The sequence below is a fragment of the Manacus candei genome, unplaced genomic scaffold (genome assembly GCF_025592945.1).
Source record: "Manacus candei isolate 608988 ecotype Guabito, Panama unplaced genomic scaffold, ASM2559294v1 h1tg000047l, whole genome shotgun sequence".
NCBI classification, from domain to species: domain Eukaryota; kingdom Metazoa; phylum Chordata; class Aves; order Passeriformes; family Pipridae; genus Manacus; species Manacus candei.
Genome location: NW_026138095.1, coordinates 10480407 through 10503235, shown reverse-complemented (window position 1 = coordinate 10503235; position 22829 = coordinate 10480407). Strand labels below are relative to the sequence as shown.

Below are 22829 nucleotides of genomic sequence, written 5' to 3'. Positions count from 1 at the left end.
CTTCCAGACTTCCTTGGTTTCTCTTTCTGAAGAGAGAGAGATTTAGCAGGCTCTCCTCCTGGATGGAAACATTGAGGCAATGGCTGGGGCAGAGGGACTGTTCTGAGACCCATGGGAGACAGCAGCCACCCCATCAGCCACGCAGGCTGGAGCAGGGCTGGAGGTCTTGCCTTGCCCCAGGAGAAATCCAGAGGAAACAAGTTTTCCATATCCCAGCACTGGAGGCAGTTGAGAGGATGGGGAAAGTTTCCTGGAGTTTGCTGCAGGAAGAGCTTCTTGTGGCAAAGAAACAGTTTGTGAGAGGAGGATGGTGGGGAGAAGATCAGACAAGGAGGCAAGCTGGTCTCGTGGAAGAAACTAAACTGAGCTCCAGTGTTTCTGCCCTTCCTGCAAGCACCCATTACAGCCAGTAACCCAGTGTGTGCTACACAGCCCTGTGGGCTCCCTCCTGAGAGAGGGGACATGCTGGGGACACAGCACAGACAGAGTCTGAGGGCCCTAAGAGCCTTCTGACCTTTACAAAGGCATAGAGTCTAGACCAGAACTGGTCTAGACTCCAAATGGTCCCAACCACTTCTAATCCCTTATCCCATACTGGTTAATCTGTATAAATAACCTGAAAATGTCCTAGATGTGTGATCCATAGAGGTAAAAACCATTAAAGTACTATTACTACTAAGGTGCTACTAACATAAATTACAAGGATTCCATCTTTGGTTCAGAAACCCCTAAATTTCAGAGAAACACCAGCCAGCTATTGTCACATGGCTGCCCCATACTCAAGCACCTCTCAGGGAGTCTGGTGCGACTCAGGTTGGAAACAGGATCCTGCACCAAAAGGTCCTTTCTTCTGACCAGTATGGCCAGTCTAAGGGCCAGTTACAGAGGCCGAGGCTGGGATTCATCCCCACTTACCATTGGCATTTTAACTGATGCCCATTTTTGGCACCTGGCTACTCTCACCTTCATTAGCAGGCATGAAGGGAGGAAGGACTTCCAAGGAGGAAATTCAGAGTGTAGAGGGAAATACCTCCCCACTTCCCAACCAACATCTCCATGATCCTGCAATAACATCACCACAAGCACAGACCATCTATGGCAGTGTTACCTGGAGCTGGTAAGCCCTGACCACACACCTCTATGGGCTTTCTAGAAGAGCCTAAGCTGGGAGCTCCTAAATGCAACCTGGGGCCAGCAAGGTTTGGGGTGAAGGCAGCAGGACTAAGCAGCCACGTCACACTTGCTGTGACTGGCCATGTGACCCCCTGCTCAACTCACGGGGACAGAAATATTCCCAAACCCTGCTCCTGTGGCAGCCCTGTGTGACTTTTATAGCTCATTGTCTGCTCAAGCACCAGATTTCCTTCTATCTCTGTGCTATGTGGAGGTGGGTCTTATTTCTGCAGCTGGTGCAAGAAGCCTCCTCTTCAGATGACACAGTGATAAGAGGTGACTGGGGCTCTTTACGACATTGCTTAATGAGCTGATGACATTTTTACGAATGAAGAAAGTCCCAAGATGATTAGACTTGTTGATCCTTCAGATATGCCAAGACCCTCCCCTGACTAACAAACCCCATTCACATTCTTCTCAGCAGATGAAATCTTTGCCTCATGTTTTCTCTCCCTGCCCTCCACCAAAACTGTCCTCTCCTTCTGGCCAGCCTGAAATCAGATGTGGGAAGAACCTGCCTTTCCTTTTGGTGGGAAACTTTGTCTTCTTCCATACAGGATGTGAGGCTCCCAAATCAGAGGTGTCCATGGCACCGAGGATGGGAGCTGGGATGGGAGAGCAAGCCTGGATATCGGCTGATCTGTCATTGAGGTCAGGAGAGGGACGTGGGATGAGGTGTGCACAAAGGCACTACTGTGTATGGCCTCACAAGAGCCATTCCTGCCTCCTTAACAGATAAGATGGCTTTGAAAGAGTGAGTTAAGTGTGCCAGGGTATACGAAGACATTGTGAGGGGCTTTTCTAAAATCTCCCACAAGAGGCTGTTAAGGAAACCTGGTAACCAGAGGATAAGAGGCAAATTCCCATCTTTAAACCCAGCCTGGGGTAGCAGAGACAAAGAGCTCAGACCCTGCAAGGCTTGGTGTGCAGGGGGGTGAACGGCGCCCGGGGCGCAGTCATAATTAAAAATAATAACACTGAGCACGTTCAAAGCACTCGGTAAACACGATTAACTAATTAGTCAACTCTTTACTAATTAACCAGTCACAGGACTGGTGTTGCTCAATATGTTTAATGATCCGGAGAGCAGTTGAATGGCTGGGGGCAGCGTCTGCGGAGGACGCGGGAACTGCGCAGGGGAGTGACGGGGAGGCTGAGAGGGGCTCACACAGGGCTTGGGCAGGAGGGGACAGGCATGGACACGGGATGGACCCTCTGATCCTGCTGAAGACAGGGCTGTCCTCTTCTCCTCTTCCCTGGCAAACCCCTGCCCACCTCTCGGGGACTCCCTGTGCACCTCCCACAGCTGCCTGTAGTTCACGTTTGTCGCCGTTTAGGCACAGCAGGATGCAGATGGAAATTTTCAGATATACCTGAAACCAGTCCAGTCTGAGATCAGGAGGAGCTAAATGTGAATCCCCCAAATGCCGAGCACTGCAAGCTTCAGGTTAACGCTCCCCAGCACAGCAATGATGAGTCTCCTCTCTCTTTCCTTCCAGTAAACCGAGAATTGGAGTAACAGTAGTGCAGGATTGGGGAAAAGAAGAGAGAATTAGGACCAGGGAGTCTCTCTCGTTGCCACTGTATTGCTCACTGATCAGCTCCCCCACCTGTGCCTCAGTTTCCCCAGGGCAGGTACTGTATGTCACACCAGACCCTTTCACATCAATTTGTTCTTTAATCAGGGCTGCACACACTTCCCCACAAATTGAGTGAAAAACATCTTCCCAAAAGGCAGATACTCTGCTGCTCACTGTCCTGAGTCATGCATGAGTCCCTGCCTCCTTCTGAGGCTGTTCCCAAACTGCTCCTGCACCAGCCTGTCTCTGCTGCTGTGACAAGTGTCACACCAAAGGAAAGCTGCTCTTGGCTGGTGGCTCCAGCACATCTCAGAGCCCTGCAGGGCACCTTCATGCCCCTACCATGATTCTGCCAGTGAAAGCCACCTTTGGGGACTGATTTTAAGTATTTCCTAGGTGTAATTTAGGCATTTACTGTCCAGCAGGCCAGGATTCCAAGTCTCTCTGTAATCAAGCATTGGATTTCACAGCATCACAGATCCATCTAGAACAGATCTGGATGGCTGTGGCCATGGCTCTTATCAAAGTTTCTCATATACAGATCCTTATTCCCCAGCACCAGGAGTTTATTCCCTGCAGGAGGGGTCTGCAAGAACAGAGGGTGCACCAGGCAGTCCCAGCACCACTTTTCCTGGAATAGCTGGGAAGTGCTGTGCTTTCCTTGGGACCTGCAAACCTGTAGCATCTGCACACCCCACGCAGTGCTGATGGGCTCACATGGCCAGGCAGCACCTCAGCCACTGCCACGGCCTCTCACAGGACACCTGCAAGAGAAACCAAGCTGTGGAGAAGGTCTGACCTTGGGGCTCTTCACTTGGAGCTCTGGAGGCTGGACGGGCTTTTTCCATCAGACATCCCCAGAGAGCTGAGGAAGGGCACCCAGTGCTTCGCAGGGAAGACAGAGGACTAGGGCAGGACCTGCCAGCTCTGCACAACGTGATGATTACTGGGTGCTCTGCTCATGGTGATGGAGCATCCCACCTTGCTGGAGTCACTACAGAGTGCCTGAAAAGATCATCTTCTCCATTTTCTCCCAGCTGGCTCCTGCACCTTGAGAATGAAGACCCACTGGGCAAGCAGCTCCTGGCTGAGTTACCAGCTTGCTGTGGTGGTAGTGAAAGTTTCCAACTGCAAACACTTGATTCTGCAGTTACCAGGAGAGAAAGAAAGAAAATTCTCCCATGCAGAACAGTGTTTCAGGGTCAATAGAGAAAACCCTGTGGCCTGAATACCCAATCTGGGGAGCCTGGGGAGCCTGGCAGGGAGGCTCGGGGTCTGGGTGTCTGCGTTGTCACACTTGTAGCCAGGTTACCATGGCTCATCCACAGTGCATCCACACCCGGGGGGCTGCTGCCTGCCTGCAGTCAATGGGCTCTGCTCTTCCAGCATTGAGAAGGACAGTTGATTTGCAGGAGAAAGGCTCGTCCTTAGTGGTCCTGTCATGTCATCACCCCAGGGGTTCACAAAGGAGGGTGGGTGCAGCCCAGAAAGGGGATGCCTGTGCTGCCCTGCAGCCCCTGGCATGGCTCAGGGACTGGCTGCCCACGGGCACGGTGCCCACACCCCTCCCCAAGGAAGGGGTGCTGCACCGAGGGGCCACTGGGCACCCACCTCACCCTGCTCAGCCAGGCCCAGTCCCCTGGGCATCCCACAGAGGGGACCTGCAGCACAGTGGGAAGTGGTGAGCACACAGAAATGGCCATGTTGCCTTAAATTCATGGGCTTTTTAAGTCTCACCCCGTGCACAGGAGTATTTGGGTGCCCAGGGTGCTGGGACATCGGTGCCTTCAGAGTCATCGATCAAGGGCCACCTAAGCAGCCAAGAATGACATGAGAACCCTGGTTTTTTGTTCTTCTTTTCCTAAATGCTTGAGGTGAGACCCAGTGGGGATGAAAAGGGCATGGATGCTGTTCAGTGTCCAAAAGACACCCTGGCTGCCCCAGCTGCCCATCCCATGGATGGGGATCCTCGCTCAGCTCTCTTTTGGGGCTGCCCCCCATCAAGCCCTGCTACTGTGGGAGGAGAGTTGGGTGCTTTGGCCATGTCTGCCCACCCCCCTCCCCTTCTCCCAGGGGATAAGAACTGAAATAAAAGGTCCATTTCTTTAGAAAGCCAGGCCTGACTATGGGAAGGGTCCCTGTATCCATGCAGCTCTCCCGGCCTCACACTCCCCTGTTTAGTAATCTCACTTCTGGGCCTGAATTCATTCAGACGCTGTGAAGGATTAGCTGACCTTTCTTTCAGAGCTTGGTAAGCTGGGGATGTTAAAGCTTCCCAAAAATTAAACTCTCAGGAGGCTGTCTCAGAGGCTGGGAGCCTGGAGAGTTGCTCAGAGGCTGTGGCTGCTTCCCCAGCATCTGCCCTGGGACAGGGACAGACCCTGGACAGTCTCTTCATGCCCCCCAAAAGTGCTCAAATCCATGCACAGCCTTAGCACCCGACTGCACGGTGGTGGTGCGGGGTGAAACCAGCTGGTTTTCTCTCCTCTTAGACAATTTGGTCATTTTTCCTGTTTGTCACATGTGGGTTTCAGCTCCTGCTTTCCCAGTTTCTCTTTGCTGCCATGACAGGAAGGAATAAGAGAAAACATGAACCTGTGAACTTGGGAGCTGAGGTTTGGGGAAGTGGGAAAAGCTGTCACAGCTTTCTGTCACAGCTAAGGGGGCACCAGCTTGTGAGGGCAAGCTGCTCTCACCATTACAAACCAGTGTTCACTCTGAAACCTAATGACAATTTGTGGCTTGAGTAGCATTTTGCTGCCTGGGATCTCAAACTGGGTCTGAGTATGGGATGCTTATTCTAAGCTCCCAAGTGCAGATGGGATGAAGTGACCTGCAAAATGCTTCCTGCAGAGTGGGGAATGTCCACACAACAGAGCTGCACTCCCCTGACCAACTGGGTCTGATTTTCAGAGCTGCTCTTTGCCACATGCATGGGAGATGCAGAAAAATTTCCCTCTTTTCCCATATTTTTCTATGAATTTTCCCCTGACAGTGAAATCTCAGAGCAAGGAGACTGTACCTGGATATGAGCAGAAAGGACACTGTTAACAAAGACCCAGGCACCAGCAAGGGAGGTGATATCACTGCTTCTCCCATTTAAGGACTTAAGGAAAGTAGCTGGAGCTGGGGGGAAGCTGGAGGTTGCATGGACTGTGCCCCACTGCTCTGAAAAATGCTGGGGGCTGCCTTTGGGGAAGCCCCCTCTGCAAAGAACAGGCTGCAAGGACGACCCCACACCCCAGCAGGCAGGGCAACCAAAGTCCTGGAGGCAGCACTTTGCCTCTTTGGTTTCAGCCTCTCCTGTTTGGGGTTGTGTTGTTGCATCTGGCAGAACAGGAGCAAATTCATCAGCACGAGCAAAGCCCACATGCGGCCAAGCCCGACCGCCTGTCCAAACCCAGGGAAAACTGCACAGAGGGAGGGCAGGGCTTCATCCAAAGCCCAAGGAAACCAGTGGTGAGACTAGAAATGAATTCTTCTCTTCCCACTTGCTTTCTCTCTCCATCCTGTTGGAACCGAAGTCGTTTCCACGCAGAAAGAATCCGCGGCAGCAGCGTCTGAGCGGTGCAGAAGCCTGACTCCAGCAAACCCACTGCTCTCCTTCCCATCTAGTTACTCAGTTTTTGTACAGAAGCTACGAGGGGGGCGAGGGGATGCCTTTGTTGTGCACTTAAATTGCTTGTTTAAACGGGCAGCCAGCTTCTAACGGGGCTAATTTTATAGGCACCATAACATGACGAGAGGAGTTTCTTTTACGACCCCGCACTCCCCCTGTCTCAGGCACGAGGGGCTCGCACGGAACCGCCAGTTCTCTGGCAGAAAAAGGCACCAGTAATCCTGAAAAATAAAACTGTCTTATGAGATATAAATTAGATTATTGCTCTGGGGAGATGAGCTGCTCTGCTCACCCACGGGGCCACCGCCATCGGAGAGCATCTGTTGCAATTACAGGTTCCTCCAGCCTGCTCGGCAGAAATGACCTCCCAAATATTTCGGCAGCAGCTGGAGCTCGCACAAACACTCCATGTTCTTTTTACAGCTGAACAGCAAGTGCTTGATCTGTGCTAAATTGCTGGTTGGTGGTCTCATCTTCTCCAAGGACTGTGGAGGGGGTGTCCAGAGTCCTCTTGAGAAGGTAACAGGGTCCAGATTGTCACCTTGCAGCGGGTGCTGGAGGCTGAGCTTGTCTCTCTTCATGGGCTTGTACAGTACAAAGTGCACCCTTGGCACTAGATCAGCAATATTAATTGCCCATGAGAGGAAGCATATAATCAGCCTTCAATGCTGTATAATTACACAGAAATTACCAGAAGAAATTAATTCCAAAAGGTGAACATATGGGCCGCAACACTGAAGCCAAAGCTGGGTTTTGCCTCTGGTTACTGCCACTCATAACTGAGGGCAGAATCTAGGCCAAAAGTGTGTTTTCTAGTTCATGATTTATTGTACCAAAATGGTAATGAAAACCACGTTCCACTTAATACACAGCCGACTTCCAACAAAAATGCCAGCAGGAACTCTTTCTTCTCCTTGTTGCCTTACAGCTGCCCGTCAGCAGAGGATCTACAAGCTCAGCCCTCCTGCCATGGCCACAGGGAGAGGCAGCACCACGCCACCAAACCCAAAAGCTGACTGGCACGAGGCTCAGTGCCAGACACTCGGCCATGCCCCAGCCAGCCCCGGATTCTCCTCTGCCTCTCCCTCATCTCCCTCATCCTGTCACATCTTCCCCACCTGAGCAGGGCCGAGCTTCAATTGTAGGTTATTTCAGCAAGCAGACAAAAAACCATCTCTGACAATATATTTCAGCACACTGGTTTCCAAAATACCCCCACGGGCTGACTCTATCGTGCTGAACCTGCCCCACTCTGCTGCAGCATTGACCCATCCCACCCAAACCGTGTGGGTGCTGAGCACCCTCTGCAGCACCCAAAGCTGATGGAGCCGTATGGGGCTCCATCCTGGCCCAACCTGCTGCTTCTTAGCTTTAAAAACCATCATTTTTTCCTGCATGCATGAAAGAGCAGGACACCTCCGCTCTCCTCAACGACGGCAGCAGGCGGAGGAAGCTCCAAGGAAGCCCAAGAGCAGCAAAAGGGACTCTATGGCCCCTCCAGCCCCCTCCTTGCAAACACGGGGCGACCTGTGGGAAACGGTCTGGAGATGGCCGAGTGCCACGGCTGAGCCCCTTCGCTGCGAACGGGAATTCATTTGCATGCCAAAGTGGTTGTCGGGCGCTTTACAACGACACGGTGCGAGCATTTAAATGTATTTGAATCTTCAGTATCGCCCCGACCACCGCCCAGCAGCGCCTTCCCCTCGGAGAAAATCCCTCCAGGAGGGTGGAGGTGGGGGGGGGAGAGTTCCAAGTAAAAGATGCCCGAAGGAAACCTCGGGTCCCGAGGGCAGCAAAACGACGGAGAGCTGAAACGCACCGAATTCAGGCACAAGGCGTATCTGCGGCGGGGTTTTCCCAGCCAAAAACATGCGTGCCAGCGACAACAGGAAACTCGCGGGCTGTGTGACAAGTGTTGTGGCCTCTCCTTAGCTCTCTTACTGTTCAATGGGTCCCGGGTGACTCTGCAATCAAGGTCCCATTCAAGCCAGGAAGAGCCGAATCCCGGGGATATGTGTCAGGCCAGCACTTTCCACTTTTCTTTCAGCCCGTGGACACCTATAAATTTTCCAGGGACAGTGGTACAGTACATGCCTCCGCTGCAGCCACTTCCAGACTCCTTAAAAGCAGCCCAGGACCCTGAGAAATCCATTATATTAAGCAATTAACAGTGATGCGTGTGAGTTCACGGACCTTCTCTCTGCCAAAGAACAGAGCACAAAGTACATCACCCCCAGTCAAGGCAAGTGAGTCAAATTGTTGGCAATAAATATATTTATTCCAAATGTCGACCCACTTTACATTCCTTTATTTAACACAGCTGATCTAAGGGGGAGCTGGAATAAAGGGAAAATAAAGTCTGTGAGGCTTCATGCCTCCCTGGTTCTCTTGGCAGAGCTGACTGGGTTCTGGTTGCTATTATTAGTGTTACGATTGTTGTTGTTATTATTATTGTTATGATTATATGCATTTCATTCTCTTTTGGGTAATGCATAATTTATGACTCTGTCTCGATCCCCCTTTCAATGGATTCCCTATCCAGGGAGACTTGCTGAATAATTTGGATCATTCGTTTTCAAGTGCATGGGCTGCCGACAAATTGTTCCCTTTTCATTCCTGGGGACATTCATTGGTCACCCAAACCAGGGGATTTCTTTGGTCGCCCCAGGCACGTGATGAGCCGTCTGGGGTTTTGTTGGGATTTTTTTTTTTTTTATTTTGATTGGGTGAAACTTTGTGAAGTGGAGACTAACAAATAGCTCATTTGGGGGGGCTGGATTTCTGGAGAAGTCAGTTTGCCAAATTTTTGTGAACATTTGGGGGTTTCTCAGAGGCTTGTGAAAAGTAAATGCTGCAAAGCACATTAAATGTTATTTAAATGTTTTAAAGGCAACGTTATTCTTGCTGTTTGCTATTCGAAATTATCATGCAGCTGATTATTAAGTTTTGCTTACTCAGCTCTACCTGGAGAAATATTGAGGTATTAGACTTGCTTTACCTAAAATCCTGAGGGAAAGGGAATTTTCAAGAAGCTTGCATTTGGGGATCTTTTTGCCTTAAAATCAAATAAGTGCCTATATCAACTTGGCTGGGTCCACCAGTGGGACCCTGAAATGCTCTGATCCTGCAGGAACCATCCATCCCACGGGAGCAGCATCCCCCCAGCCCCGGGCAGGCTCTGAGCTCACCAGGGATGCACTCCCAGGCACGCACATGGCTCACTGAGGATGAGCACTGCTCCTCACTGTGCTGACCGTGGAGTGGAGACAGCTGACACATCACCTCTGGTACCCGTTTGTCTGGGAGGGCCCCACTTGGGCAAATCTCGGCAGATTTGCTGCCAGCCCCATGAAAATCATTAGGACATGCCAGTTCAGCTGATAGCAAAGCTGTGTTGGTCCACAGACCGCTTTGACCGTCTCTCTCCTAGGCTAGATGTTGCACTGTGCCCAAAAATGCCACTGGATAAACCCGGGTACACCTGGGAATTAACAGGGCTGTGCATCCCCGCTCCGGCTCAGACCTTTCCGGCACAGCACGGCGGGATTGCCACCCATAGTCCCAGAGCTTCCAACTCTCTGCATCACAAAAGCAGCAGAGGACAAACCCCGGTCCTCAGGGCCCGGCGCAGGAGCGGTTCATCCCCTCCCTGCCCCGCGCCGCCTGCTCAGCCCCGATTTAGGAGCGCTCGGCACCGATTTAGGAGCAGCCCAGCCCCGGTTTAGGAGCAGCCCAGCCCTGGTTTAGGAGCAGCTCATCCCCTCCTTGCCCCGCACTGCCTGCTCAGCCCCGATTTAGGAGCACTCAGCCCCGATTTAGGAGCAGCCCAGCCCCGATTTAGGAGCAGCTCATCCCCTCCCTGCCCCGCACCGCCCGCTGCCCGCACTGCCCGCTCAGCCCCGATTTACGAGCAGCATGTGAAGGACAGACACTGGGCCACTGGGCTGAACAATGCGGGAATATTAGCCGAGTTACAAAAACAAACAAACCAAACCCTGCCGGGAGCCCGTTTCATTTATCTTCTTTTGTCCAGTTTTGCTTCAGCGTGAAAGTCGCCCTTTCAAGTCCAGCAGTTGTGTTCCAGCCCCGGCGGGTAGCTGATCCAAAGCGTTACACTCAGAGCTTCCCAATGGCATGTTTGCACAGTTCAATTCATTTCTAAATATTCAGCGGAGTTTCCCTCCCTCCAACCCTCCCAGGACTTTTTGCCCGAGAGCCGAGGGTGTAAAGTACAGGGCCGGGGATACTGGTGCACAGAGCCTTTGTGTGCAAACACAAGCTGCTGTTTGTATTTGCCTTCACACTGTCAGAGCTCAATTGTGCGCGGTGCAATGCCGGTTACCAGTCTGCTTTCAATATCCGCTCGGCCATCCCGGCTGCCAGAGGGACGCTCCCCCTCCCCGGCAGCTTTGAAGAAAAGGGATTTAATTTCATGAGACTTTCAGTAATCACGTTACAATCTCCCAACATTAACCAGAACTGACTCCCTGTTGCAAAAGGGCGGGCGGACGACCCAGTAAACAGCCCGGCCCGGGACAGGCTGCAGTGACAGAGGAAGGTAAAAAGCCTGGCTGGTTCTGTGCCGTTTATCAGATGAGGCTGGAAAACAACAGCCTCTTGCCAGCACCAGGAGGGAGCGGCCGGCTTTGCCCAATCTGAGGATGCTCCACAGGCTGCTCTGCTCATCCCATGCACCACGATGGTTGATTTTAAAAACCAGACCTTTTTCTTCTGTCCATACCTCTACCCATCATTTGCCTTCCTTCTTCCCTGTTCCATTTACAGTGTCCTCATACCTCTGTCACATTCCCCAGGACTTGCTTTGCTGCTGAAACAGTGATTATGCACTGTTACCTACTGCAGTGGCCAGTGGTCCAGGAAGAGCCAGGGCCACTCTGCACAGGGAGCGGGGTCTGGGGAAGATCTCGAATGAAGAAGAGGCTGAGAACAGGGAGATTTAGGTCTCCCTGCACTGTCCCTCCCTCCCCTCTCCTCACCTCCCTGTACACATAGCTCAGCTCTTCCCAGAGCACCTCTTGACCAAGCAGGGATGATGCTCTAGATCCCGAAGGAAAGTACTTTTGGGGCTGTGAGAGCAAAGCAAGGTGCTGCACAGGCTGCCAGGCACTGGGCAGTCCCCAGTGTGTATAAAATAATCCCTTTTTGCAATCAGATGTGCTGTACTTTCTCTCTTCATCCACTGTGGTCTGACTGCCTGAAACTGGAGCCTAAATACCCACATAGTCGACATCAAGGGACATTAATTCTCCCCAAAAAGCTGCCATGAAAATAGTTGCACTTGGTCAAAATAAAGCACAGCTCACAGTGATCCACACGGCGCCACAAAGCACAGCCTGGCAGGGATCGGGGTGATGGATGGCTCTGAAATACCACAGGGAAGATGACGTGGACTCCTCATCCATCTTTCCATCCAAAGCTCTGAACTTGGAGCACACAGGCATGTGCAAAGATGGTGATCAGGGATGGAACAGCTGGGCTTTGCCTCGCACAGGCTGGGAGCTCGCAGACCCAGCACGGATATGGCACATGGCCCGGAGAGCGAGCGCGAGGCAGGGACTGCTGAGCCAGCAGCACTCCTGCTGCACTCCTCCTCTAATTCCCACCTGGGACAGGGGGGAGAAAAATCTCACCCCCCTCCCTAGTGCCTTGAGAAATTGGGGAGCGCTCTTCCCGCTCCATTGTGCACCGTTGGTGAAATTGTGTCTGCTTCTCCTCTGGCAGAAACCGTTTCACATCTCACATGGTCAAAAAGAATAAATCTACTGTAAAACAAACTTGCAGAGCCCGGCTGCTCACAGTCTGCATCAGTGCCCTGGCTGCTCCTGCCCCTCATGTCATTTTTGCCCTTTCCTAGGTGGAATTGGGAGTGCTGGATGTGGGCTCTGGGCTCCCCACTCTCCTCTCCCCAAACAGTAGAGATGCAGCAGCTTTGACCCTCAAGCAGGGAGCCCCAAGGTTGCTCACCCCACCTGCACCAGCAGTCCCACCTGCCTGCCCACACAATCTCTTTCTTGCTGCTCATTTTTGGCAGAATATGGCAAAGGTCTCCCGGGCTCATCCTTTAGCCTTACCAGCTCCTCCATCCCCAGGGACACAACACAGGAACAGGGCTGAGGGCTGTGGTTCCCCATACAGCACCCTAGGGCACCTTGTTCCTGCACCAGGCTCAGCACAAGAGGAGGTCCCTTTCCATGTGAAACCACAACCTGAGTGACAAGGGCTGTTGGGCAAAGCCAGAGGTCCCTTCCAGCACATATCCCGTGAAATAATTTAGAAAAATCCTGTGATTCCAGGAGAGAGTGAAATAGAAGTTTGTTCCTTCCCCAGCCTCCAACCCTCTATCCAGGCAGGGGATGCAGATATGATTTTCAACCCTCCCATCACTCGCAAGACACTTTGAAAAGCTTTGAAAGGAAAACTCCTGTCTGCATCCTCTGTGCTCTCACAGCTGCGTGTGGGACATGAATCTTTGCCTGCCTGTAGCTTTCTTTGCCGGCTCCAGTGATGGAGCAGACATTTTGCACAGGGGGTGCATGTTGTGGGCAGCAGTTCTGTGCCCAGTTTGTGCTGCCAATGCATCAGTGCCCTCAGTGCCAGCTGAGACCTTGTGGTGCCCAGTACCATCCACACTGAGCCCTGGAATGAAAGTCTCTCTGACCATATCACTCCATCAGTTTTTAAACTCCAGCCTCCACTAAAACCAGTGCTGTTCAAAATAAATCCATAAATCAAGCTCCCAGCTGAGCTGTGCACCTCCTCCATTCCCGCTGCTGACATGGGTGCCCGTGGTTTCCCGGGGTCAGAATCTGTTTCTTTAGTATCTACCAAAAAAAGGCAGGATTTCTTCCTCCCCACCAATTAATTCCCTGCCTTCTTCTGAGCCTAAGGCAAACTCCCAGGCAGTGTGTGGCTGAGCCCCTCCATACCACTGCCTCCACGGCCACACGGACTCAGGCAGGAAAAGCCTCCCTCTCTCCTTATCAGTCCCCAGGGCATCCTAATCCCCTTATAAATGAAAGCTATTAAACAGATATCTTTTTAAAAGCCTGCCCGTCACTTCAGCCAGAGCAGCCCCATCCCGGCTATCAGGACTTGTCGGAGTGTGGATAATGCGGGTGAGCCACTGCCCCGGCCGGAGCTGGGGCTGCGCCGGGTGGCGATGTGGCCCGTTCCTGCAGGAGCTGTGCTTTGATGTGGCCTGTTCCTGTAGGAGCTGTGCTTTGATGTGGCCTGTTCCTGCAGGAGCTGTGCTTTGATGTGGCCTGTTCCTGCAGGAGCTGTGCTTTGATGCCCCGGAACGCCGGGCTGCAGAGCCAGGCTGAGCCCCACGCCGTGCCAGGCCTGGGCTCTGCCACGCTGCCGTGCGGGAAGCAGCGGGGATCTGGCAGGGATGCTCGGGAGGGGAGCTCGGCTTTCTGCAAAGAAAACGCTCCCCGCTGATCGCAGCGGCGGAGGCCAAACGGCGGCCACTGCTCCAGAGACACCCTGGGGACGGAGCAGATGTGACTGCTGGGCTCTGCCACTGCTGAGCCCTCTCCCCGGGTCTGAGCTGTCTGTGCGGGCTGATCCCGGCAGCAAATCCTCTCCCTCCTCTCCTGCTGCCTGAAAACCGGGGGGGATCTGTTTGGTGCAATTGTGAACATGCTGCAAATAAATGGTCTGGGTGAGGTTGAGTCTGGGGGTTGTGAAGCCCCCCCATGTGTTGGGGGCTCAGCCCTGCCATGGATTGGTGTGTCCTGTGCCCCAGGCAGCTGTGCCAGTGCTATCCAGGAAAGGCTGGATGTTGTAATCGGTGGGTTCTGGGGCTTGTTTGGGTTTATTTCTGCTGTTTGACAGCAACAAGGGGTGAAATGAGGTACAACCTCTACCATGCTAGGCTGGTTCCAATTCACCCTGACCCAAGATCTCCTTTGCCCTGGATATCCCACAAGACAAAACTGGTTGGGGATAAAACAGCACCCTAAAACCCTCCAGAAAGCCCTCAGTAAAACTCCACTTGCATAGCCCAACCTCAGGACACAATAACCCATAATAAGCACAAGAGTCTCCAAAGCCACTGTACCAAAAAGCAGGGCATCACAAAAAAGAAGACAGGACCCAAAAAGGCAGCAGCCCTCCATGGTCAGAAAGTCCATCCCCCATCCCTGAGGATGAAGGAGAGATATATTAAGAATACAAAGACACACTCGTGTGCCTCAGCTGCTCCCATTTCACAGACCAGGTAGGAAAACCAGAACCACGGGAGTGCTTTTCCAGGCAGGATCCCTGCAGGCAGCAGAGATTAAAGAGCCCTCATGGGCTTCTTGCTCCATCCTCAGAGAGGCAGCACATCCCCCCAGGCAGCCATGGGGAGTTTGCCCAAGCCAGGACAGTGTAGGCTGAATAAGGATGACATGCTTTGGCCCAGAAAGAGGAGGGCAGAGATTAGCCGTGGACAAGCTCAAGGGAAGGCAAGTGTCCAACCCAGAGTGCCAAGCCTGGTTTTGTTTTAGCCTTAACTGCGCTTTTTTGTTTGTTTGTTTGTTGGTGTAAAAACCTTTCTGTTGGAAATCAGTTTAACTTTAAGCTTCCTGAGAATAAAAGCCTGTGAGAAAGCTCTGCCCATGCAAGGCTCCCTTGGGAGGCTACAATGGGAGTCTCAGCAGCTTATGGGCCCATATTTCTATGGCTACAGCACCCATCTGCTCAGCAATACAGTGTTACCCACTGCTCCAATTCCCCATGCAGCACAACCCGCTGGGAGTTGCACCAGGCTGGGCTGAAAAGGCCCTGTGGCTCCAAGGATGGCACATGATGCCACAAGAGGTGCAACCCTCCCAGGGTCTGGCCCAGTTGCTGGTTGGTGCCATGTCATTGGTGAAGCTGTCCCAGTGCAGAGTTTCCCTAGGTATGAGAACATTTCATGCCTTTCTTAACCCAGGTCCAAAGGATTTTACACAGTCCCCTTTTACTCCCTATAAATGGGGAAACTGAGGCACAGGGCAAGCCTGGATATCAGAAATGCTGAGTATCCCTTATACCATCAGAAGGTAACAGGCATTATTACCACACAGCAGCTCCAAAGTCCCCCTGTGAGCCTTGTCTGGCTGGATCCAGGTACAGACATCGTCATGCTGTGCTTGTCAGCATCTGTCTCAGATGGGCAAAGGATATTACACCATGGGGATCCTGAATAGGCACCCTGGGGATCTTACATGGGCACTCTGGGCATCCTGCAGGGACATCATGGAAAATGTGCTCAGAGCCTCTTTGCTCAGATTGGGAACGTCGCTGCTTTTCAAGGCAAGGTTTGCATCTTTCCACATCCCTCTGGAAGAGACGTGGCCATAAGCAGGGTGACACTCAGACCCCTCAAAATCTTCTCACAGAAGGATTCACAAAGCCACTTAAATCATCTGTCTGACTCCCATCCCACCACGGTGCCCAGAACTGAAGGGGAAGCGGGTGCAGTGCCTCTGTGTGACCAGGTCCCTGTCAGCTCTGCCAGTCCTACCCACACTACACTTCCCACTGCTGCAGCCAGAGCCTCTTTCCCTCTGTTCCCCTCCAGGACAGACCATTTCCAAAGCCCTGAATCACCCCAGGAGAGGAGAAGACAGAAAGGACATCTCCCACCAGCCCAGTCCTTCCTGGTCAGATGGGTTTTGTGCACTGTGAACTGTTGTCACCCATGGGAGGTGCAGGACTTGCCCTGACTCCCCGCTCTGCCCTGTGCTCCCAGGGTGCCTGGACCCTGCAGACAGGCACTGGGGCTGCTTGCCCACCCAAACGATGCCTGCAGACACTCTCAGGTGTGCCTGCAGCCATCAATCACCACCAGCTTGACTCCTCATCCCATTTGGAGGCCAAAGGAATGGGAAAGAATCATCCAATGGGATTACCCACTCTGCCAACCTTGGGGAAAACGGTTGAAAAGACAGGATGAGAACCGTGAAGACTTTTCAGGTAGAGGTGATTAATGCAGGGGAAAGAAAAGGGATCAACTAAACATAATAAGGGACACCAGGAACTCCCTGGAATGAAATCCTGCAGTCCTCACATCCCTCTGTGGGAGCAGAGTGAGAGGAGCTCAATGCTGTGGGAGGATGTGATTTCCCTGGCTGTGATGAGGGTGGAGGGAACCTGTTAGCTATTTTAGTAAACACTGCCCTGCAAATACATCCCTGGACCACCACGGAGGTGATAAAGCCCCAGGTTTGTCTGGAAGGAAGTTTTTCACTGGGAGTGTTTGGCAGGCTGTTCTCACATAGTTCCTGGTCAACTCCTTGTCCGAGACGAAGTTTCCTTTTAGCTGAATGAGAAACTTGCTCGGAAATTGCTCTGACATGAGACACATCCCAGCCTGGGAACCCTACGGCAGCGCACAGCACGGAGCAGAGCCTGTCTAACACCAGGCTCCCTGCGCTGCCTCTGCCAAATCCCCTATCTGAAAACACAATATGTTTCCCTTCTCTCACTGCACTCGCACTTGGTTTTGTTAAACACTCTCTAGGCATCACAGAGGGCCAAAAATCCGAGAGGCAGACACTGCTGACGTCAGGCACACGTGCAGGTGGCGGGTGCATCTCCCGGCCCCACGGGGGAATGGGCTGGGAAGAACCAGAGCCAGCACTGGGAACAGAGTCTGGAGGCCGTTCTCCAAGTGCCTGTCAGCGGGCTGCAGCCCTGGGTTTGTCCAGCAGCGCTTTATACGGCCAAATGAAAAGGTATTTCATGGTAACTAAAGGGAAGGTGCTTGTCCGGGTTCATTTCCAGCACTCGGAATGACACCGCTGTTCCTGAGAAATTGTGGAATGGTGTCATTTTAGTGATGTCATTAAATCTGGTCCAAGCCCCTGCCTGCATTTTCATGTGTCCACACCAGCTCACCAGCAGTTGAGCTCCGACAACTTTTTAGTTCAAGCCTTTTCCAGCTGCAATCTCGTCTCCCAGGGGGAGCTGGAAGCTTCATCAGGACAAACTGGGTTGGAGACATGAGGCTTGGGCTGGACCAACGCTGAGCAAACAGAGCCAGCCCAACGGCACTGGAGAGGGGGAGGATGGAGAACAGACCTCCAAGCTTGTCTCCAAGCTGTGTCCTCCCTGGAGCACGCTCGCTCCCAGGCACTCCGCCAAAGCTGGACTGTAAAGCCAAGCTCTACGTGGATGAATTATTTGCCAGGTAAAGTTGATGGGAACCTGAATCTGTGAAAAGCTCTGCTGGCCGGGTTCCTTCTGCAGGAGCAGATCCTGGAGCACATCTCCTTGGGACAAGACCTGTCCTGTCCATGGGCAGTGCTGGATCTCGCAGGCAGCAAGAAGCAATAAAGAAAAATTAGATCTGGCTGGCAAAAAACGTTCCCGTGGGAAATTTTGACTTTCTGTCAGAAACTGCAGCGCATTTCTTTTTCAGCACCAAATAAGCATGAATAGGAACAAAGATTCAGTTTTGGCAGGGGGAATGGACTTACCAAAGAAAACACCCAAATTTTTAAGCAAAGCAGACACATTCTATAATTTTTCTCCCTGGATGAAAATAAAAACAAAAATAAAAACCCCAACGATTTTCCAGAAAGGAAAAAAATAAATTTGATGAAAAAATTGTAACTAGTTCTCACACCACTACCTGAGGCAAAATCAGCTAATTTGGCTAATTGTGACCTACCCCTTCAGCACAGCTGTTCAGCAGGGTTCGGCCGCCTCTGCCTTCCCTCTCAAGCGGTGGGAGATGCCTCCAGCGTGCAACCGGCAGCATCACCACCAACTCCCCGCTCATCCCCTGCCCCTGCCCGGCGCAGGCGGGTCCACAGCCCCCGCTGACCGCAGGGCCTGACTTTCTCTCGGGATTTAGGAGAGAAACCAGGGTGGGCTGATGGTCATGAACAAGTGGGTGGGAGCTGAATAGGGTTATTGTGATCTTTATCTGGGGGGATTATTCCAGGCAGTGTGGGCTTGGCAGGGCAACACGGTTGTTTGGCCGTGGCTGGTTTTGCAGAGCGATAGGTACGGCCCCAGGGAACGGCGCACCGGGATCGGGCTGTGGAAAATTATTTTACGGTACCTTCATCCTTGCAAAACATTCACTTCCCAGCAAAGTCGGTGGAAAAGGAAAAAACAGAGCGATTTTCGTTTGCAGAAGTCTGACGCGGCTGGGACTGCTCATGGTCTGAAATGCAAAGCCTGGCATAAAAGTGACACATTTTACTGGAAACTGGGAACTTGTTTCCCTTTTATTGGAAATAAATTGGAAGGGAGAAGGATGGTAAGAGCACGGGGCCAGCACAATAACTGAAGCATTTTTCAGGAGCATTTGAGGACCCTGTAGAGTAGACTGAGGGTCCGATAGCACCCCGAGATCGCACCAAAATTTATGGTATCGCTGACTGCGGTAACTGCAGGCAGGGAACTCGTCCCAGCCCGTGAGCGGGGGTTGAGGCTGGGGGAGCTGGACGCCTCCTGTCCTCGGCCCAGAGAATAATATAAGAAATAACCGAGACGCGGATCCCCGTCCCCGAGCGCTGCCGGGCAGAGGGATCCACGGGACGGAAGAAAAGCAAACGCGGAGATAACCCCGGCATCGCTCGGGACGCGACATCTCCCCGCCGCTTCCCCCCCTCTCGACGGGAGCCGCAGCCCGGGGGAGCCGGGGCTTCGGAACGGGGCCGAGCATCGCTGCCGGGACCCCCGCGCCTCCCCCCGGGCTTCCCCCGTGTGTGCCCCGGTGCCACCGGGCCGCAGGAACGGGACCCCCTCCCCGCCGGACACCCCGGGCTCGGCCGTGCCTCGGTGTTGAAGGCGTCGGCGAAGAAACTGCGCTGTCTGCGAGGGACACATCTGATTGTGATTTGGGGGGGGGGGGAAGGAAAAAAAAAAGAAAAGAAGGGAAAGAAAACAAAACCAAAAAAATAAGGCGCCCAACCCCGGCCACTCGGCGAGGGTTTTTTCCTATCGTCGGAGCTGCAAATATTTTGGAAGACGGGGCCGTGTTTTCCGTGTAAACAAGGCGGCGGCGGGGCCGGAGCCGCGCTCCGCGGGGCCGGCGGGTCCCGGCGCGGAGAGCCGAGCCCAGCCCGAGGCATCCCAGACCCCGGGGCTGAGTCCCCACCGGCACACGGCTGAGCCAGGGGCTGGCACCGGCCCCCCAAACCGCGACGAGGAGGGGACCGGCAGCGCACGGGGTTCCCGCTGGGAAGCGGGGAAATGGAAAATCGCGGGGAATCGTTAGCGGGATATGTGAAGACTCACGGAGAAGAGCAACCCAAAGCTTTCACCCTTATTCCCCCCTGGCAGAAGCGAAGGACATCCCGTCTCCTCTCAGGGACAGCCAGGAACGGCGCGAGTTTCTCGCCCGGGATGGAACGATCCGGCTGCTGCCGGGTTCTCATTTGGCCTCGGGGCTCATTCAAGTCCCCGCCGCCCCGCCACCGCCTCCCGGGGCCGCCCGTACCCCTCGGGGAGGCAGCGGCGGGAGCCGCAGGCACTGCCGGGTTTCCCTCCCCTGCTCCCAACCACTTTCCTCCTCCGCGGAGGCCGGAGCTCGTCCTCGTCCTGTCCGGGCACGGAGCCTCTCGGGCTCTGCGGCGGGTCTCTGAGCCGGTGTCCCGGGGAAGAGAACGGGGCTGCCGGCGAGCTCCGGGATCCCCGGACCGAACCCAGGCCGTGCCCTGCGGGACCCCCGGCAGGGACCTGCTTGTGACGGGAGACCCTCCTCAACCATCCAGGGCCCCTCCGCGCTTCTCCGGACACGAACGGCCTTTTGTCGGATTCCTGAGTGTCTCTTCTCCCCCCTTCTGAGCTCCTTGGTGTCTCCTGCCTCGCGTTTCCGAGGTTTCCTGCTGTTCCCTGCTCTGTGCTCCGGAGTCCCCCCGTACTCCCTGTCCTGCACCGCCAAGTGCCTCGGTGTGCCCCCGTCTTGTTGTCCCGGCTGCCTCGGGTCTCCCCCCTCCCACACCTCCGGGGCTCTCGGTATCCCCTCCCCCAAATTCCTGTGCCTCGCCGTGCCCTGCCCGGCGGTCCCCGGTTCCCCATGCCCCCTGCTTTGCACCCGGACATCCCTCGGTGTTGTCACCATCACGCTCCCGGGTGCCTCAGTGTTCCCTCCCTGGAGCTGCCGGACGCCTCGGTGTCCCACCCCCTGCGCTTCCGAGCGCCTTCACAGCCCCGTTCCGAGCTTCTGGGCCCCTCGGCGTCCCGTCCTTTGCCCTACGCTCCCCGGTACCTCAGTGTCCTCACCCTGTCCTGTTCTCCATCTCCCCGCGCGTTCCTGTCCTGCTCGCCGTGTCCCTGGATGTCCCCGTGCCTTCCGCTCCCGTACCCCGCGGGTCCTTCGCTCTGCCCTCCCTCTCCCTGCCCCTCCGGGGACCTCCGCGCCCTCTCGCCGTCCTTCTCCCCGCCTCTGCCGCGGCGCTGGACTCACCCACACACTCGTTGGCCTCCCGGGCCGTCGCTCGCTGCCAGGGCCGGTCGTAGTGGAAGGGCTTGCAGCGGTCGCACTCGGGGCCGGCCGTGTTGTGCTTGCAGTCGCACACCAAGCTGTCGTCGCGGTCACGGACACAGCGCGACGCGTGGCCGTTGCACTTGCATCGCCCGCCGACCTGCAAGTCGGAGACGGCGTAGAAGTAGGAGTCGCGGGCCAGCTCGGAGTCATCCTCGCTCTCGTCGCCGAAGGTGTGGAGGCGGCTGAAGGTGACCCTGATGTCGGTGGCCGTCACCCAGTCCTGCAGCACGGGCGAGTTGTCGAAGTCGTGGGCGGTGGGGCGGCCGTCCAGGGTGCTGAAGGCGATGAGGCCGCCGGAGAGGGGCCGCACGTCGGTGTGCGAGTCGGTGCACACCGCCTCCTGCTCGTTCTGCTTCGTGATGGCGGCGCGGTTCGGCTTGTTGTACATCTTGCGGCACTGCGTGGAGTAGAACTGGAAGGGCACCCAGGTCTTGCCGTAGTCCATGGACTTGTGGATGGCCATGGACTCGGGGCGCGGCGAGCAGAACTGCAGGCTGACGTAGGTCACCTCGAATTTCTTGCCGAGGGAGAGGGTGAGGGTGACGTTGTGGGGGTACTGGACGTAGCTGTCGGACTGCCAGCAGGTCAGGTTGTGCGGGTTGTTGAGGTCGGTGAGGAAGGAGGGCGGGTGGGCGCGCTTGGGGTCGGAGGCGTTGCAGAGGTGGCAGGTGCGGACCTGCTCCTCGCCCTTCTCCGTCACCACGCAGTACCGCGACGGCGGCTTCCCGCAGGTGCTGGACACCTTCACCTCCTTCCCGAAGGCCGAGTTGACGAAGTCGGGGATGCAGCGGCGGGGCAGCCCGTGCTCGTCGTAGCAGGGGTCGGGCTGGGCTGTCTGCACGGCGAACATGCTCACGCCGTGGTAGCCCCCGCGCAGGGGCTGCGCCAGCCACGCCGCCGCCAGCAGCAGGGCCAGCGGCGCCTCCGCGCCCCTCCGCGGCATCCTGCGCGACCTCCGCGCGGCGTGGGGACAGCGGGGAGGGGGCACGGGGGACACGGGGGAGCCGCCGCTCGGGCGCGCAGCTCCGCGGGGCGCCTCGGCCGAGGGACGCGGTGCGGCGGCTCAGGGAGCGCGGAGCATCGCCCGCCCCGCGGCCAGCCCCGCGGAGAAAGGGGAGACCGCGGCGGCGGCGGCACCACAAAAGTGGGGCTGGCGGCGGGGCTGGGTCCCGCCTGCCTCCCGCCCCGGCCCTCGCACGGAGAATGACTGGCGGTCCCAGCCCCCGCCGCGTTTGAGGTCATGCTAAAGGAGTGACATCGCGCTCAAGGAACAGAACAACGACATCCACTGGCGGCTCAGCCAGAGACGCGCACAGGCCTCGGGGAGGGCGGGGGGGGGATGGGAGTGGGACGGAGCCCGCCTCGACACCGCGGCGATGGGCGCCAGCGCCGCCGCGGGGCTCCCGAGCCGCCCCGAGCACCGCGGAAGGACCATCCTGCTCCCCCCGGCCCTCCGTGCCCCCGACGGGGCTGGGGGAGCCCAGGGCCGCCTGCGCCCCAGCAGCTGGGGATGCTCCGTGGGCGTGGAGCGGGGAGAGGGGGGGAGCGGCCGGGAGGAGCCCCCCGCCCACCTGTGGGGACGCCGAGAGGGACAGGATGGGGACGTCTCCCAGCTGGTCGCTGCTGGCCTCCCCTCTCTAGCAGGCCAGACAGGGACTGGTCCCCTCAGCTGGACCGGGAGGGGGGACCGGGGCAGAGCCCGAAGCACGTCCGGGCACCGGCCCGCTCCGAGGGGGCTCCCAGAGGGTCTCGACCCGCAGCCTTCGCCCTTGGGACAGAAACTCCGATGCCAGGGAAGTTGAACAGGGAGAAATCTCGAGTCTTTGGGCACTACACGGGAACTAACGGGCCTGGCGACCTTCGGCAGGTTGTTTTAGGGGGCCGATCTCGTCTCCCTAGCACAACCCTGGGACAATCCAGGCACAGGGGCCGCCCCCCGCCTCGGTTTGCAGCTTGTCGG

At 55.4% G+C, this 22829-nt stretch overlaps 1 protein-coding gene across 1 annotated transcript in view; it reads right to left on the bottom strand.

Annotated features, from left to right (window-relative positions):
* NTN1 (netrin 1) overlaps positions 1-22303 on the bottom strand; it is a 102161-nt gene extending 79858 nt beyond the window's left edge. Inside the window, exon 1 of the mRNA XM_051797518.1 lies at positions 20789-22303. Coding sequence (XP_051653478.1) covers positions 20789-21812 — 1024 coding nt within the window. The 5' untranslated portion in view covers positions 21813-22303. The remainder of the gene's footprint in view (positions 1-20788) is intronic.
* Between the last annotated feature and the right edge of the window lie 526 nt (positions 22304-22829).